This window comes from Ahaetulla prasina, chromosome 6, assembly GCF_028640845.1.
Source record: "Ahaetulla prasina isolate Xishuangbanna chromosome 6, ASM2864084v1, whole genome shotgun sequence".
In the NCBI taxonomy this organism is placed as follows: Eukaryota; Metazoa; Chordata; class Lepidosauria; order Squamata; family Colubridae; genus Ahaetulla; species Ahaetulla prasina.
In genome coordinates, this window is record NC_080544.1 from 91,924,962 (window position 1) to 91,945,040 (window position 20,079).

The 20,079-nt window shown below is 39.6% G+C and overlaps 1 protein-coding gene across 1 annotated transcript in view; it reads right to left on the reverse strand.

Annotated features, from left to right (window-relative positions):
• The window catches only part of WDR49 (WD repeat domain 49), a 114,044-nt gene that overhangs the window by 81,930 nt on the left and 12,035 nt on the right, over nt 1-20,079 (reverse strand). The window contains exons 5-6 of the mRNA XM_058188281.1: nt 15,091-15,239; nt 9,846-10,082 (exon numbers count right to left, since the gene is read on the reverse strand). Coding sequence (XP_058044264.1) covers nt 9,846-10,082; nt 15,091-15,239 — 386 coding nt within the window. The remainder of the gene's footprint in view (nt 1-9,845; nt 10,083-15,090; nt 15,240-20,079) is intronic.

Below are 20,079 nucleotides of genomic sequence, written 5' to 3' on the forward strand. Positions count from 1 at the left end.
TTCCACATTCTCTTCTGGCTAGGCATTTCCTGCTAATCATCATCTTTATCCTTCTAAACTATTCCATGTTATTAATTGCTGCTTTGTCCAGTGATGCAACCTTTAGGATACTGTGAAGCTGCCTTGCAACTAATTAGTATATTTATCCATCTAGCCCAGTAAAAAATTTTGTGTGTGTGCTATCAACTGCAAATGCCAGGAAACAGACTGTAAAATTTTCTGCATACGGATCATGTGGTGTACCTCCACTCCTACACAATGGCCTTCTCTCCATATGCTTCGTTTCGTGTTTTCAAATTTTCCATGTTCTTTCTCGTTCTCTGGCAGGAACTTCATTATTGATACCTGTATCTCTCTCTAGTATATTTATTTATATCAGGGGTACTTCCAATTTGAAAAAAAATAGTACTTGTTGCACTGGACAGCTGGTACAAAATATGTTAATCAGCTGAACATGTTTATGTTTGCATTGGAAGTCTAAAGAACTATGTATTTATTTATTTACAAGCATTTTTTACACAGTTCTCCCTTCATTCTTACAATGCTAACTGTATGTCCAGCAATACTGTCAAAATCATCAACATATAAATGAGGCAGTCAAGCTGAAGCAAAAATGAATGATTCCTTTCCCAGTGCCTTAGAAATGCCATATTGTTGTGACCCAAGTTCCTGGACCCGGACTCCTGGACTCGGATGATTCAGAAAGTGAGGGAGAAGACCTGGCCAGCCCTGCTTCTCATGAGCCCTTTCCCTCCCTGGCACCCACTCAAAGGGAGGAGGAGGGGCCGGCAAAGCCTGATTCCATGGAGCCTCCTTCTGATTTGGCAACGCCCCAAGAACAGTTTTGGAGTGATGCAAGATTACGAAGACGTGATCGGCGTGCGCAGCAGCGGAAGAGTTGGGACAAAGCCAAGTCATAATTGTCATGCAGTGACATCTGCAGAGACTATAAATAGGAGGCGGGACTTCCTGGTTTTTTGTCTTGGACAAAGTAATGAATTTGCGCGGGCAATCTGTATCAACGGAGGGAAGAATATATTCGTGAGTAATTCTGGCCTTATCTGTAATTTCCTTGTTATCTCCAGAAACTTGGCAGGCCCGTGGGTAGACGTAGCCAGGACATTTATATATATGTAAATAAATCAGAAAAGAGGCCTCTGACTGACTCTTTGCTGGGAGTATTGGGGGAAGGGAAACAGAACACATATTGCGCTTTAAGTCTGATTTAAATAACTTTTTCACAGTGCTGAAAAAATTCTATTGGACAAATATACAAAGACGGAATGGAAGCAGAGAGAGGCGGCAGCTTCATTGTCAGTATTGTTATAAGGTAGGCACAGTTAAAATCACCATGGAGAAGGACATACTATAAGCATTCTCAGTGTGACATTTGTGCTATCCCAAGTTTTAGAATTATTCTGCCTCAGGGGTCCAGAGAGCTGTTTAAGCTTGGCAATGCCAGAACCAGTGTTCAGAAGTAAAATCACAAGATGAGAATCTCAACAGGAGCAGTGAGATTTTCTTCTGAGTTAGAATGGCTGACATGCACAATAGTATGCAGAATATGAGATTTCAAGGAAACCCAGAAAAAGCAAAGCGATGGAAGCAGGAAGGAGATTCACCCAGATAGCCATTTTCTCATTTATAGGGTGATTTCTAAAGAATTAAAGGGATCTCGAAGTCCTTGTACATGACAGCAATAGCAATAGCACTTAGACTTATATACCGCTTTACAGGGCTTTAGAGACCTCTCTAAGCAGTTTACAGAGTCAACATATTGCCCCCCAACAATTTGGGTCCTCATTTTACCCACATCGGAAGGATGGAAGGTTGAGTCAATCTAGAGGCCTGGTGAGATTTGAACTGCCAAAGTGCAGGAAGTCAGCAGAAGTATCCTGCAGTATAATGACCATACAGCCACTTTCCCCAGAGGAAAATATGTTTTAAGGGCAAAAAGAAGGCAGATGTGTGTTTGTGTGTGTGTGTGTGTGTGTGTGTGTGTGTGTGTGTGTGCGCGCGCGCGCATGTATGTGAGTATATATATATGATTATAGTAGTCTTTGCTAACCCAGTAGCTTCTTGTATCTCCATTCTTCTCTATAGGTAGTTCTCAACTTACAACCATTCGAAGTTACAACGGCACTGAAAAAAAGTCACTTATGATTAGTCCTGCACTTGCAATCATTGCAGCATCCCCATGGTCACATGATCAAAATTTGGTAGCTTGGCAACCAGCATGTTCATGGGATCATCGTTTGTGACCTTCCCAGCTGGCATTTAACAAGTAAAGTCAATGGGGAAACCCAGATTCGCTTAAGTACCACATAATTCACTTAACAACTGCAGTGATATACTTAACTGTGGCAAAAAAAAAAAACTTTTCGTAAAATCGGGCATGATTCACTTAATAACCTAATCAAATTATTAAGTTAGCAATGGAAATGCTGGTCCCAACTATGATTATAAATTGGAGAATACCTGAGGTATTATTAGAGTAGTAGTAGTAGTCATAGAGGAGGGGGGATGATGTCCCATCGTGAATAAATGGGAATTAATGGATTCATTGGTTTGTTTTATTTTACAATTATCTATCTATCAACTGTCTGTCTGTCTGTCTGTCTGTCTGTCTGTCTGTCTATCTATCTATCTATCTATCTATCTACCTACCTACCTTTCTATCTACCTACCTACCTATCTACCTATCATCTAGCTAGGTAGCTGTACCCTGCCTTTATTATTTTTACAAATGACTCAAGGCAGTGAACATATCCAAGATATGTTCCTCTTCTTATTTTCCTCAGAACAACAAGGTGAGTTGGGCTGAGAAAGAGTGACTGGCCCAAGGTCGCCATTTGGCTTTCATGGTTAAGGCAGAACTTGAACTCAGAGTCTCCTGCTTTGTAGCCTGGTGTCTTAGAATAGAATAGAATAGAATAGAATAGAATAGAATAGAATAGAATAGAATAGAATAGAATAGAATAGAATAGAATAGAATTTTTTATTGGCCAAGTGTGATTGGACACACAAGGAATTTGTCTTGGTGCATATGCTCTCAGTGTACATAAAAGAAAAGATACCTTCATCAAGGTACAACATTTATAACACAAATGATGGTCAATATATCAATATAAATCATAAGGATTACCAGCAACAAAGTTACAGTCATACAGTCATAAATGGAAAGAGATGGGTGATGGGAACAATGAGAAGATTAATAGTAGTGCAGATTTAGTAAATAGTTGTTGTTTTTTTTGTTTACATTTATACCCCACCCTTCTCCGAAGACTCAGGGCGGCTTACAGTGTATAAGGCAATAGTCTCATTCTATTTGTATATTTTTTTTTTTTACAAAGTCAACTTATTGCCCCCCCAACAATCTGGGTCCTCATTTTACCTACCTTATAAAGGATGGAAGGCTGAGTCAACCTTGGGCCGGGCTCAAACCTGCAGTAATTGCAGGCTTTGTGTTCTTAATAACAGGCCTTACCAGCCTGAGCTAAACCGGCCCCCTTGACAGTGTTGAGGGAATTATTTGTTTAGCAGAGTGATGGCCTTCGGGGAAAAACTGTTCTTGTGTCTAGCTGTTCTGGTGTGCAGTGCTCTATAGCATCATTTTGAGAGTAGGAGTTGAAACAGTTTATGTCCAGGATGTGAGGGAACTGTAAATATTTTCACGGCCCTCTTCTTGATTCGTGCAGTATACAGGTCCTCAATGGAAGGCAGGTTGATAGCAATTATTTTTTCTGCAGTTCTAATTATCCTCTGAAGTCCGTGTCTTTCTTGTTGGGTTGCAGAACTGAACCAGACAGTTATAGAGGTGCAAATGACAGACTCAATAATTCCTCTGTAGAACTGAATCAGCAGCTCCTTGGGTAGTTTGAGCTTACTGAGTTGGCGCAGAAAGAACATTCTTTGTTGTCCTTTTTTGATGATGTTTTTGATGTTAGCTGTCCATTTTAGATCTTGCGATATGATAGAACCTAGAAATTTAAAGGTTTCTACTGTTGATACTGTGTTATCTAATGTTGTGAGAGGTGGAAGTATGGAAGGGTTTCTCCTAAAGTCTACCACCATTTCTACGGTTTTGAGTGTGTTCAGTTCCAGATTGTTTTGGTCGCACCACAAGGCTAGTCATTCGACCTCTCGTCTATATGTGGATTCGGATTACACCAAACTGTTCTTGGTCTCTTCTTCACTTGGACCTTCCTTGACTGTTTCTTCCTTGTGAGTAAATATTCCAACGTAACCCTTTTCTATTACAATGACTATGAGTCTTCACTTTTAGTTTTAACAATGAAACAAAGCATTTTTATTTATTTATTTGTGTGTGTGTGTGTGTGTGTGTGTGTGTGTGTGTGTGTTTTAACCCATTATATTCCAGTTATAGATTTATTTATTTATAAGGTTTATGGATGCATATATTCCCACTGTAACCCATCAGAGATTTATAGCCTGATAATTTCAGATACACATAACAGACGTTCAGTCAGAATTTTCACTCTGGACAAGTACCTTGTGGGAATTCTCAAAATTGAAAGACAGATGGTTCCTCAAGATTTGTCTGAATTTGTAAAATTTCAAACTGGAGTGAGGGGTATACACTCTGACTTCGCTCGCAGCAATTCCGTGTGCATTTGACTCTATCACCTCATCTTTGACTTTGTCACACAGAACCAGCAAAATCAGAGAAGTTCACTCAGCATATCATTAGGATGTAAAGGCACAGAGTTTCGTAGGCTCAGAGGCTTTGCAATTCAGATCCTCATGAATACTAATATATAGCTGAAGAGAATTTCTGAGATTACAAAAGCCAAAATATTGTGATTAATAGACATTTTCAGGGAAATGTCATTTTCTTATGGATTGTATAAGCCTTCAAAACATTAAGAATCACAGGCATTGATCTTTAATACAAAACACTTTCAGAAAATGGGGTGTACACCCTGATTAGGTGTGATGTTAACTCGAAAGTATCTCCTTGAATTCTTACTGCTTACTTTCAGTTCCCTGTGCATTTGAGTGTAGCCAAAGTTCATGTTAAATATAAAAACAAAGGACAGAGGTAGCCAGGGGATAAAAGGCTTCACTGGTTAAAACAGCATGGGTGGGGATGGATATTTCTGATCTTTCTGTTTGGAGCGTGGACCACAGGCTTACTTCTTTTTTATGGGGGAAAAAAGATGATGCTAATATTCTGTAGGAAGTCCCCCCTCTCCTAGAAGAATGAAATATTTTGAGGAATATTTTAAAAAGACAGAATATTATATTTCCCTAAATGAGAAATGGAGAAACGTATTTTTTAAGAGACAGGAAGCAGACCCAGTCTCCCTGCTCCCAAGCAGAAACTGAGGAGGCAGTTTTTAGAAATGCAGATTTGGTAATCCATTCAAGACATGATATTTTGAAACGAAAGCAGAATGGTAGGATTAGAAAGCAGCCCCTCACTCAAGATCCAAAACAGAATGAAAAACATTAAGCCACAATAGGAATTGCCAAACACCCTTTCAGAATACAAGCCCCTTCATTGCATTATCCCAGAGCAGTCCAAATTTCACCTGGAAGCTTAGATAAGCAACAAAGAAAAGGTTGACAAATTAGCTCAGACAAACACCTAGGATTGTATGTCCTCTTTGCCTATAGAGCCAGCTATGACCCCTTAGGGATTTGACAACAGCCAATAGAATGCATGCTCTTGCACAGGAGCAGGAAGCTCAAATTCAAAGCCCAAAAGAAGGTATAAAAACCCACCACTCTCAACTCCATTTTGTCAGCTGCCCAGAATCACATGGGCTTGGTGGTTCTGCTTCAGTGGTGGGTTACTACCGGTTCTCCCCGGTTCGGGAGAACCGGTAGCAGAAATGTTGATGTGAGAGCGAACCAGTTCACTCCGACCATCAGCTGGGCCATCCCGCCCGCCCCTGCACTATACCTACCTTTATTCCTTCATTTTTAGCCCAGCTGAAAGGCGCGGCAGAGCGGATTGCCATGCCTCAGCTGTTCAGCAATTCAATGTGCTTGTGCGAAGCGTGCAAAGCACGCAAAGCACATGCGTAAAGTGAACCGGTATAACACTGGTTAAAACCCACCACTGTTCTGCTTCACCAATAAATGAACCTTCTTTTCAATCTGCCTCCAGCCTCCATTTTGTTTCCAGTGCCTTTCTCCTGATTTGGAATTGAACCAGATGGATATTTCTTCCTTCAGTTCTTTTTAGCAGTTATCCTTTAATTTTCCCATAGTCTCCTTAAAACAACAGACACTACATTACTGCTTTTGTCATCTGTGCCATCAAATTTTGGCATGCAGTTCAAGAATATTCAGGGGGAGGGAAACATAGAAGCTGAAAAACTCATATTATGCTGGGGGGCCCAAATTATTCATTCTTCTCCTAGCAGTGACAGCACTTGTAATAGTAAATAATTTCTTTTTCCTGCTTTGTTTTAAGAGAGCCACATTGTTTCATAAAAGAGGAAAAGGAAAAATAATCACAATTTGCCCAGAGATTCATTTCATTGCATTGTACATTATGACGGCTGAGGTTCCTGAATCTCAGGCGAGATGTAGGTAAAACTCTGCTTACAAGAGCTGCAGTGCTACAAAGGGAATGAACATCCAACTTGCATACCAAGTGGCTGTGTGCTTAATTCATTTCTTTTACTGTCAAAGATATAACTATGATCCTTGCCCGTTATGAATTTCTGTTGGAAAAATTGCACAAGGCAAAACACAGATCTCAGCTAAGTACACTTTGCACATTTTACAACTAACATGGGCCATAAGGTGATTTCATATGAATATTTCAAAAGCAAGTTCATTTGCAACAGGAAGCAAGATGCTTTTTAAATATTATTCTCAGCCTCAGTTCTTAAGCTTCTTTCTTTTTATTGAGGACTAGTGTGGCGCTGACAACTACAGCTCTTTATTAAGAGACAAAAACAGTCGTTCCACATTGATTATGGGATGGGTAAAACTGGATCGATTCAAAGTAAGGGTGTCTTTCCATGCATTCTCCACAAACAAAATTGTGCAGGAGCTGGGCTTTATATGCCCAATCTCCTCTAACCTAGGGGTCCTGGTTGAGGAATTCTGGAAGTTGAAATCCACAAATTGTAAAGTTACCAAGATTGGAGAGCTCTCCTCTAATCCTTATACCGGTGGTGGTATTCAGCCAGTTCTGGTTCAGGCAAACTGGTAGGGGTAACTGTGTGATGCCCCAACCATCTGCGCGGATATCATGATGTCCCATTTTTTGAAGTTTTCGAGGCTCTGTGCATGCGCAGAAGATGGCCTTGCATATGCACACACACATTTGCAAACTGGTAGCGAAGGTAAGTGAATACCACCCCTGCCTTATACCCATTGAGTAGGATGTCTGCATAAGAGTGACTAGGTTCAGTTGGGCTCCATGCAATGTTTAGAAAGCCTTCATGTTTGCAAATTCTGGTTCCCAAAGGAATAGTTGTCCCCGTCACACATTTTCGCAAGAACATAAGAAACGCCAAGCAACTAGTCCAATGTCTTGCTTCTCAAAAGTAGCTAAACAAATTATTTCTCAGAAATCATAAAGCAGAACATGAAGGCAGAAGCTGTTTCCTTCTGTAAATCCCCAAGGATTATTACTTAGAGATATGCTTCATACACATGTCACAACTGGTAGCCATTGATGATAGTCCTGACTTAGTATAACTCACCCATGCAGCCATCTAATTAATGGCAATCAATACCTTCTGATAAAGCAAAATAGTTTAGAAGTATATTATATAAAGAAGTGTTTTGCTTTGTCTTATATGTTCCACTAATATGCTTTTTACTAGGTGGTACAGAAAAAAGTTCTCAGTTGAGTTTCTCTAAAACCATCAATAATATAAATTTCCCTTATTTATTTATTTATTTTGCTTTTGTGTCAGTGTTAACTCCTGCTGACTGACTCGACAAGTGCCTGCAGTTTGCTGGTGAGATTTCAAAAGTGGTTTGTCATTGCCTCCTTCCTAGGGCTGAGAGAGAATGACTGGCCCAAGGTCATCCAGCTGGCTTGGTGCCCAAGATGAGAGCATTGCTCATGTTCTCTCAATTTTTGGCCTGATGTTTTAATGACTACCCTAGACTGGCTCTCATTTTAATCCATAACTTCTATTAATTCATTTTAAAAATAAAGTCCAAATATTATAACTTTCCTTTTTATATTTATTTCCCTGGTTCCTCTTATTATTTTGCTCATCTTCTTCTGTAAAATACTGGCTAATAATGTTTTTGGAGTAAACACCACAAACATACAATGTATTCCAATTAGGATAATTATCAGTGGTGAAATCCAAATTTTTTACTGCCGGTTCTGTGGGTGTGACTTGGTGGGCATGGTGTGGCTTGGTGGGTGTGGCAGGGGAAAGATACTGCAAAATCTCCATTTATACCCCACTCCTAGGGGAAGGATATTGCAAAATCTCCATTCCCACCTCACCCTGGGGCCAGCCAGAGGTGGTATTTGCCGGTTCTCTGAACTACTCAAAATTTCTGCTACCAGTTCTCCAGAACCTGTCAGAACCTGCTAGATTTCACCCCTGATAATTATGTATATTTCGTTGCAGGACGTATCATTTCTTGTGCTTAAAAATGCATCTGGTGTATTCATAGGTATGGATCAGAGAATTAAATATATACAAGAGTGTGCAAAATCTTTGCCCACTGACTCTTCTCCCCAACATTACATCCAAACCCACGCATTTAACCAAAACTCTGAAAGAACCTACCAATGTACTGTAGATAGTCCTCAACTTACAACTGTTCATTTAGCAACCATTTGAAGGTACGACAGATCCCGCCCCCTCAGAAAAAGCTACTTATGACCAAGATTTGAAGTTCTGGTGGCTGCTTCCACGTGGTGATGTGACAACATTTTGGAAACCCAGCAATGGCCCATATGCTGCATTCTAATAATAATCCATCCATCCATCTATCCGTCTATCTTATTTATCTGTCCATCCATCTATCATCTAGCTAGATCTAGCTATCTAGCTATCTAGCTATCATCTATCTATCTATCTATCTATTTAAAATTAAAAGAAAGCGTAAGGCTCTATTTGTGGAAGACATTTGAACTAAATTAAACTAAATGGAACCATAATTAAAGTTTCTTGACGTTTTCACTCAATGTGGTGAAAGAGAATTTGCTGTTAGAAGAAAACAGAATTTCCTGTTTAAAGAGTACAGTTCTCATACTTATTTAATAATATGGTGCCAAGAGTATGTATAAACATCCTCTCTTTCATTGGAGAAACATCTTTTCAACTATCTGCATCATTCCTGATTTCCTGTACCTCAATTATACCCCAAGGAAGAGTGTAACAGAACCTTGCACACAATCTTTTCAGATGTAAAAGTGGAGGCAGGTACAGAAATTACAAGTGAAGAACAAGTACATAAAAGAAAATAGTGGCACTGTATTATTATTATTCCATTAATAAAGCCAGTTCAAAAATGCCATCAACAGAAATTAAAAAGAAATTTTTGCACATCCTGAGAATAATGCAGAAAGGCAGAGGAAGAAGCAGAAGAGAAGAAAACTTTTGACAAAATGCAAGCCAGATTTCAGCACAGTGTTAATTAAGCTATAGAAAATTGGGTGACCTCCAGTACTGAAATAAAATTCTAGAGAAGGCAAAATGCCTGTGTCTTAAAGGAAAGCCAGAGAAATACAATTACTGCATCACAGCACAAAGGAAATCCCTTTGTAAATGCCTCTTGTGCTTCAATTTTTACTTGCTGAAAAGAACATCCAGAAAACTGAATATGAATTCAAATAGTTTCTCAGACAATTACCAAAAAAATCCTTTTCTTGTATGTCTTACCTGTTGGAGCACTGAATTATACAGGAGGCAAGTCACAGCTTTCTTGTGACTTGCCACTCTCCTTTTTCCTAATTCGCATTCCATTTCCAGGACCATCAGTTGGTTGTTCATTGAGATGAATAGGAGACCTTGTGATTCATGAAAATAAAGGGTGGAGTGAAAATCCACACTTTTAGGGAAGGATCCAGCAATTCTTTGCATGCAAAGTTGATGCTGAATGTCCCAAAGCCTTAAGATCTGTGTAGAGGAAGGAGGAGAGGAATAGAAATAAATTAGAATTAAAAATTAAAAACCCAATCCAAAGTCTTCTCAACCTTTCCTCAAAAGTTAGACCAAAACGTTCGACCCAAATACTTTGATGATTCATGACACCACTAACTTCCCAGCAATACACAAAGGTAAAACATGGAATCTCAGGCCAAAAATAGTGCATACTATAGATATCTATATCTATCTATAGATAGCTTAAAGAAACGTACCACATGGTTAGTTTTAAGAAGAAAGACTGATAAAGATATAGTTCCTTAAATTTCAGAAAGAAGATCAAGACTTGTTCTCCATTGTCCAAGAGTACAAGAGTGCAAAATTATGATCTTAAGTTACAGTAAAGAAAATACTAGTTGAATGATAGGAAGTTCCCCTTCAATATATCTGTTCAAGAAGGGGCTGGACAGATTTCCTATCAACTCATAGACGACCCTCACTCTGTCAAGGACCTTGGAGTACTCATCTCAAATGATCTAAGTGCTACAGCTCACTGTAACAGCATTGCCAAAAAAGCATTAAGAATTGTTAACCTAATCTTGAGAAGCTTCTTCTCCGGTAATATTGTACTGCAAACTAGGGCATACAAAACCTTTGCTAGACCAATTCTCGAATACAGCTCATCTGTCTGGAACTCGCACTGCATATCAGACATTAATACAATTGAACGAGTCCAGAGATATTTCACGAGAAGAGTCCTCCGCTCAACTCGTAACAGAACACTTATGCCACCAGGCTTGAAATTTTGGGTTTAGACAATTTAGAACTATGTCACCTTCGGTCTGACCTAAGCGTAGTACACAAAATTATCTGCTACAACATCCTACCTGTCAAATTACTACTTCAGCTTCAACTGCAATAACACACGAGCACACAATAGATACAAACTCAATGTATCTCCAAACTTGATTGCAGAAAATACAACTTCAGCAACAGAGTGGTCAATGCCTAGAATACACTACCTGATTCTGTGGTTACTTCCCCAAACCTTAGGGGAAGTCTACTAACCTTAGACTGTCTACTGTCTACTGTTGCTCTCACCCCATTCCTAAGAGGTCTGTAAGGGGTGTGCATAAGCGCACCGACATGCCTACCGTCCCTGTCCTAATATCCCCATTTATTCGTATCCATTTCCTGTATTCATAGTCGTGTTTATACTTATATCTGTTATCTTATACATGCTTGACAAATAAATAAATAATAAATAAATAAAAATAAAATAAATAAACTCAACGAACAATAAGCCATCTGTTAGGGACACTTCAATATGGATTTCTACCCTGAAGTTATTTTCCAACAGTCATTGATGGTATTATCACCCAGCCAGCTACCATTAAAACCTGTCCATGCGTGTCATTCTTATTTTTGGCCCAATGATATTTGGAGATCTCCAGAATAACTTATGCATTACTAGCAGAGAAAAGGGAATTTGAATATTGAAGACTCCTAAGTGGTTTCTTCCACCTCTCTGATTCTAAAAAAAAGTCTTGGAGTTGCCCTTAATCCATGGGAAGCACAAACCAATGTTAGGCTGTTCATCATTGTCATTTCTTCTCTGAGCTGTCAGATCAAGCCTTTATGGAAAGGAAGCCTTTTTATCTTCTTTTATTCTGCCATTTGCCCTACATAGGATTGTGATGTTTAATTTGGATTTCTGGCAGTCAATAAGAGATTGCTTAAGAAGAGCAGAAGGCTTTGTATGTAAATAGCTACCACTGCTGATGCCCATTCATCCATCAAAGTGAAACAGATTTATGCTAATGCCAAAAATAACACAAGATTGTTTGTAAAATAATGGCTGAACAACAAAGGGAAGACAGTGTTAGCCAACTGTTAAGATACTTATTGAAACTTAATAACTTAATATTTTTTTTTCAATCTTTCAATCTGAGCACATTCTGTATTCTCTGTATCCGGTTCCAATCTCATGTCTTCTTGAAAGATGTTATTAATGGAAGAAATTAGATTAGAGTTCCAACTTCAGCTTGTGTCTATGGCATTTATCTCTCACTGAATTAAAAATGTTTTTCCCAATATAGAGGATACAGTTAATCTTTGACCTACTAAAAATGTGGTACTTTTATTAAGAGCTGTGGTTTTCTTTTGTTTTTTTACCTTGGCAGTTTTCAGATGTGTGGATTCCAATTCCCAGAATTCCCCAATCAGATTTAATAGTTGGGAAATTCTGGGAGTTGGAGTCCAGACATTTGAAAGCTGCCAAGGTTGAGAAACGCTGATCTAGAGTCTTCACGTGACAAAAGAAGTGATTTCATCCCTTTAGAAATCCAATAGATGCCCCAAGAAGGAAACTTTGAAATCGGTTAGAAGTAAGTAGCCTTCTATTTCAGCCTGGCTACCACATTTATGTCTGGTTCCTCTGACAGTCATAGCTTAGATATGGATAACTAAAAGGTTCTATCTTCCCACGTGAAAAAAAGATCTCCTTTCTTTGAATCTGTGAAGACCTACAGGAGAGTTATTTTGTTATATTCTACTGGAATAAAGGTAAAAGTTCCCCTTGCACATATGTACTAGTCATTCCTGACTCTAGGGGGTGCTGCTCATCTCCGTTTCAAAGCCACAGAGCCAGCGCTGTCCGAAGATATCTCCGTGGTCATGACTCAACGCCAAAGGCACATGGAATGCTGTTACCTTCCCACCAAAGGTGGTCCCTATTTTTCTACTTGCATTTAGTTTTTACATGCTTTCAAACTGCTAGGTTGGCAGAAGCTGGGACAAGTAAGGGGAGCTCACCCTGTTATGCGGCACTAGGAATTCGAACCACTGAACTGCCGACCTTTCAATCGACAAGCTCAGCATCTTAGCCACTGAGCCACCATGTTCTTGTTTCTACTGGAATACTGCAAGTAACTTGACCCCATGACATGAAGGGCTTAACGGCTCACTACCAGCACCTTGAATTGAACCCAGAAGCACACTGGTAACCATGCACTGAATGAATTAAGCCCATAACTGCCCTTGTGGCTTCATTTGAACCAGCTGAAGCTTTTGGATACACTTCAAAGAAAATCCTCTGCGGGTGTGCTGCAGATTGCAATCTTCCAATCAGGATTGAGTGACCATGAGTAGGGCCTCTTGGATAAGAATGGGTTCAACTGGTGGATAACATGTAGCTGTGTAAAGACCCTCCGAGCCACTGTTGCTGCCTGCTCTTTGGGAATGAGTCCAAGTGGACCTTCAAACTTATTAGGGTTGAGATGAAGCAAGATATTCCCCATACATTCCCCCCATATTCTCCAAATGAGTCAAGTCCTTTACAGTATCACTCAGTGGCCAAGGTTGTAGAAACAAAACTGGTATAATAAGCACACTGATGATACCTCTTCCTGAGCTACAAGATGGTCACTAGAGGTCATCTAGAAGTGTGATCAATACTCACACCAGGATTTGAATCTTGACTGAAAAGTATCCAGATAATCCATTTACTCCAGAATGGAGCTACCATGCAATTTCCTTCTCCAAAACCTTCCTCCCAAAGGAGAAGTTGGAAAGCAGATGAAAATTGAATAGTTAGGGCCAGATGAGACAGATTACCTCTTTTGTCAAACCACCCCTCTCTCAATTACCAATTCCCTACCACCAAAATACAGCCACATGTCATCTCCTGGGAGGACAAACCAGGAAAGACATGGATGCAACTATTTGTAAAGTTATAAATCTCTGAGTTGAGGAAAGCAGCTTTACTCCTGGAGACTTCCTGGATACATTAATGATGCTTTCTTGGATGTAGTGTGCTACTGACTTCTACTGAGATATTTTTTTAAAATATCGGACACCCAGGGGTGTCAAACTCGTGGCCCACAGGCTGAATACATCATGCGCTGGCCATGTCTACCTCCAGTTTAGTGAAGGGGGGAAAAGTCATGATATGTCAAATGAACAATAACGTGACGCCGCGAGTTTGATACCCCTGGTGTAACCTAAACTCTGGGAGTTCCTGGTAGCCTCTTATCCAGATAATAACCTTTTCTACTTCTGCTTAGTTTGTTTGTTTGTTTGTTTGTTTGTTTGTTTGTTTTTTGAGTTCAGCTAAGGTCAGCTAGACTCAGAAATTGGTGTGGACTATACTATAAAGAAGAGAAGGAAGAATTAGGGCAAATGAAGCTCAATATATATGTAGAAACTGCCCAAGAAGCTGCTGATACAGTTCTACAGAGGAATTATTGAGTCTGTCATCTGCACTTCTATAACTGTCTGGTTTGGTTCTGCAACCCAACAAGACAGACACAGACTTCAGAGGATCATTAGAACTGAAGAAAAAACAATGGCTACCAACCTGCCTTCCATTGAGGATCTGTATACTGCACGAGTCAAAAAGAGGGCTGTGAAAATATTTACAGACCCCTCACATCCTGGACATAAACTGTTTCAACTCCTACCTTCAAAACGACGCTATAGAGCATGGCACATCAGAACAACTAGACACAAGGACAGCTTTTTCCCGAACAGCATCACTCTGCTAAACAAATAATTCCCTCAACACTGTCAAACTATTCACTAAGGCTGCATTACTATTAGTCTTCTCATCGTTCCTATCACCCATCTCTTCCCACTTATGACTGTATGGCTGTAACTTTGTTGCTTGTACCCTTACTATTTATATTGATTGTTTCCTAATATGATTTGATTGCTTATTTGTACCCTATGACTTATCGTTAAATGATTCTTGACGAATGTATCTTTTCTTTTATACACACTGGGAGCATATGCACCAAGACAAATTTCTTGTGTGTCCAATCCCACTTGGCCAATAAAAAAAATCTATTCTATTCTATTCTATTCTATTCTATTCTATTCTATTCTATTCTATTCTATTCTATTCTATTCTAGAAAAATAGTTTAAGGGAGACTTCTAAATAGTCATATTAATGTTACCAAGTGGCACAGTGAGTTTAGATTTTTATACCGGAGACTTGTATAGTATAATGAGATATGTTTGACAGACTCTTTCAACACTCACCTTATCCTTGGCAAAGCTGAAGAGCAGTTTGCGTTCAGTAATGAACTGGACGGCTATTACGCTGTCAGAATGACCTGTCAGGATTCCAGCAGGTTTTGATGTGACATAAGGATTCCAAAGGCAGACGGAGCAATTAATTCCTGCAGTTGCTGTTCAGAGTCATAAAGTTGAAATACGGGTTTTACAAAACGGTTCCAAGGTGTAACTAATGAGTATTATCAGTGAGCAAAGATCTAATCCAGAGATTCAAGTGAACTGCGATTTGGTCAAATCTCCAAAATTAAATTGACTTTCTTACCTGAATTGTCACATTGATTCAAATGTTAACTTGATGCTGCTGAATAGATTTAGTGATCTAACACTTTGTAATGCATGCCACGTCTTTTTTCCTTCTAATTGATTATATGACTCAGCTCTGTTCAGTCTGACAGTTTGTGCCTTTGGCATATTGGTAAGAAGATGGACACATTTTGATTCCAATAATTTTTTCAATCTGGTATGCATCTCAGGAGTACCAGGTTGAGAAAAGTTGCTTTTTATCTTTTTTCTGCTTTCTTTCCAATGATTTCTTTTGTATAACATTAATATTGACTATGACTATCATTAAGTGTTGTATCTTATGTATTGTATGTATTCTTGACAAATGTATCCTGTCCTTTTATGTACATTGAGAGCATATGCACCAAGACAAATTCCTTATGTGTCCAATCACACTTGATCAATTAAGAATTCTATTCTATTCTATTCTATTCTATTCTATTCTATTCTATTCTATTCTATTCTATTCTATTCTATTCTATTCTTATAACCTGCTAGCTCAGAGTCAAATTCTCTCTATTTATCTATCTTTCCCTTCTTCTCTCTCACCCATTCACCCATTCACTCTTTCTCCCTCCCTCCCTCCTTCCCCCTCCCCCCCTCTCTCTCTCACACATACAACCCCTCCCCAAAACCTCTTGAACATCCTTTAGGCCAGGGGTCACCAACCTTTTGGACCTCAGGGACCACTAACTTCATAATTTTAAATCCCAAGGACCGCTAATATGATCTGCCTAATGACCGGCTGGGTGGCCATGGCTAGGTGGTCATGTGACTGGGTGGGTGTGGCCAACTCAATTTCACTCGTGTTGAGGGCACCTCGCCGACCTCTACTTGCCTCTCCCCTCTCAGCCATTCCTTGCCTCCCCGCCCAGGCTCCTTAGGGCCCCAACAGGAAGCAGTTATTGGAGCTAAGCAGCCACCATAAGAAAGAGTTGCCAAAACAGCTGGCTTAGTTCAAATTGGATCTGACCAAGAAGGAAGCTCAGAAGAAGCACCTCACTGAGTACTACGAGCATAGGCTTTCCAAGCAGAGGGAAGACCTGCAGGAGTGCAAGGCCAGGTACTAATGCCTGGAGGCTCAGCTGGCTGAGATGGTCAGCCAGTTCCAGGCCATGATGCAGTCCCACTGGAACAAGGTCCTCTTTGCCACCAGCAGCACATCCCCCCAGCCTTCGCCCAAAGCCCCGCAGCAGGAGGCTGAAGCAGAACCCAAGTTGGAATTTCTGCCCCCCTCCGATCCACACAAAAAAGACCCCAAAGGGGGAGATTCTCTGCAGTAACATAAACGTTCATTGCATGCATCTGGCCCAGAGGCTGTAGCCTGATTTAGTGCAATATAAAAAATGCAAATGATTTTTCTGCAGACCACCAAAGTTTTCTCACGGACCACCAGTAGTCTTTCCATCTGGCCCAAGGCTGTCAAACTCCTGGCCTGTGGGCTGGAGCCATGCCTGGTTTAGCAAAGAGGATGCTGCTGTGATGATGTGAGTTTGACATCCCTGATCTAGCCCATAGGTTCTCAACTAAGAATCTGCCACACCTCATGAAACCCTCACTTTTTTTTAGTGTCTCTCATAACAGAACGAAAACACCTTCTTCTCTGTGAAGGATATCAGGATCCCCTTCCTTCCTTCAGAATGAATCTGGCAGCAGAAGCAATCTCTAAACAGAGGAAGGACTATTGACCAGTATACACATATTGGTCCCTTGGCATACATCACCTTAATAAGATGCTAATCTATGGCAATAAAATTTATGGCCAGATTTTTAGAAAATAAATCAACCTTGAATTATCCATCCATATGCCACTGGCAAACCTCCAGAACAAGTAATCTGGCAAGTGAGAAATACTTGCCAAATATTTTACTTCCTGTTCGAGCACAACTACACTACACCACCAAATTAAACTGGTTCAACAATTATTTTTTTAAATCTACTAGGGAACTGCAGCTTTTCCGGAAAATGTTTGGTTCCTCTAGCTGATTTTCCTCCCGTTCATGACAGACTGCCATTTGAAATAGCTATACTCATTAAACCAGTTGAAACATGAAATAATACAGGATATATCTACCTTTGTGACTTTAATAACTTTGATAAAGAGGAAATATTTCAACTAGCACCAAGGGTGTCTACAATATCTCTATCTCGCACATGTCTTTTCAGACCTATCTGAACTCTATTCTACAATTGGATTATTCTAGTATTTCGGGCTTTGTTTCCATCTAGCTTTTCTGTCAATTATAACTTGATCAGAACATGCTCTATTCTAGTTTGCCTCTTGTTCTCCCTGCCCAGCCTCCTTGCTACTTCTTTGTGGTATTTTCTTCATTGGTTTTCACCTCAATCCAATTCATGTCAAGTTCCTTTTCTCTCGCTTTCTCTACCAGCAATGCTCTACATCCAGAGCTGAATTCTGTATGACTTTTTTTTTAACTGTCAAGCTTAAAATGTCTTCCCTCTGCAAATGAGCTTTTCAGTATATTCCTTTTTAAAAAAAAAAAATCTGAGTACTGAGGCAAAAACAGAAAAGCTACAGCCTAGCATCTATGGATCATAGAAGCAGTAGTGGGACATCTGTACAAGAAGCCTTATAGGGTTGATATATTATTTTTACATGAAGTGCAGCCATCTTTATGAAGAGATTAGGAAGAAATTGTTGAAAGAAATGTCCATCTGGGTTCAGTTCCAAGTGGGGAGAAAGACACTGGAAACATGGAAGCTGTTTGGAAACACGGTTTAATGGTGGACAGGAACACATGGTTTGAAGTCCTGGGCAATCAAGCACATGGGGGAGAGAGAGAGAGAGATTTATACTCTGTCTTGGGCCTCACCTTGGAGCTTACTGTTCCTGTGTAAGAAATGTACTCTGATTGGTTGTCAGGCTGCCATGGGACCATGCAGGGGTAACTTTGTAGGTTGTCTTTAGTCACCCTTGGTTGAATCTTGCTGGGTGATATAATGAAGAGAATTTTGGGCAATTCCTATTATGGCTGACGGCTAATTCTACCTTTGTTGGATCTTGGGTGAGGGTATTTTCTTATGAATAGACTTAGCCATCTCTTTATCTCTTAAGTGCTGATATCTGCTGTGGGCTATTGAGGAGGGTGGGAGCTATTTAGAGTGAGTCTGTTACCTACCTTAAAAAAAAAACATGTTTCTCCGGAGGTATAATATTCTGCCTTTTTAATATTTCCTAGACTATTACATTCTTCTAGGAGAGGGGTGAGTACTAACTTCCTACAACAGAATTCCCAAAATTCTCTCACAGAAACTTGGTTTGCAAAGTTCTTCAGCGAACCTATCTTGAATATATTTATCTACGATTATTATTTTTTTTGCATTTGTCATACAAAAGGCCAGAGATATATAACTCTAAGGAGCAACCTCCGCTTAGAAAACATCATGTTTTACAACTTCACGGAGATTTATTGAACTTTTCTGAACGGAATCCAAACCCAGGAAATGAGTGATTGATTTTACACCGCTTTCCATGTATGATAAACACAAATACTGTTGCCACCATTTGTAGAGCTAGAGATTTTAGGGAGGCAAAAGAATTTTTGATAGCTCTGTCTTACTTGGGAAGAAGCACACTTTTGTTGTGGAAATGAATAGTACATTTTAAATGGTTTTAAAGTAGTTTTAAAAATATAATTAATATCTGGCATTAGCACTGTGCCAACACTTGATTTGTAGCGTTATAGAGATTTTCTTCCTAGCAGCAGAGACATCCTCAAAGGAGGTGGCGATAGCCAAAAGCTTCAAGATTTTGCAGTATCACAATCCAAGCCTTTGATTTTGTACATGCAAATAATACTGAAGTACATGCAAAATAATTGGGCCTTAAATCATGATCATCTTGCAGATTTTGATTCCTTCTGCGGACACCACTAGCAAAATACATTATTCTTGAGAGATGATAAACTCATAATGGTCCAGAATTTCCTTGCTGGTGCTTTGAGCTAACTGGATAGCTGAAGGTTGCTTCTAACTTGAAACTGTCCAATGGGAAGAGATTCCCAAGAATGTCTTCCATTGGGATTTAACTAAAGCAAGGAGAGCCGGGAAGAAAGGAGACCATTGGAGATGGAGCTGCATAGTGAAAGACTGTCTATCTCTAGCCATCTCATTTCTTTCTTTCTTTCTTTCTTTCTTTCTTTCTTTCTTTCTTTCTTTCTTTCTTTCTTTCTTTCTTTCTTTCTTCCTTCCTTCCTTCCTTCTTTCTTTTTCTTTCTTTCCTTCCTTCCTTCTTTTTTTCTATCTATCTATCTATCTTATCTATCTAATCTGTCTGGAAGCCGCACTGCATATCGGAAATTAATACAATTGAGTGAGTCCAGAGATATTTCACAAGAAGATTCCTCCACTGCTCAGCTTGCAACAGAATACCTTATGCCAACAGGCTTGAAATTTTGGGCTTAGACAATTTAGAACTACACCGTCTTCAGTCTGACCTAAGTGTAGTACACAAAATTATCTGTTACAACATCCTACCTGTCAATGACTACTTCAGCTTCAACCACAACAATACACGAGCATACAATAGATACAAACTTAAGGTAAACTGCTCCAAACTCGATTGCAGAAAATACAGCTTCAGCAACAAAGTGTCAATGCCTGGAATGCATTACCTGACTCTGTGGTTTCTTCCCCAAACCCCCACAACTT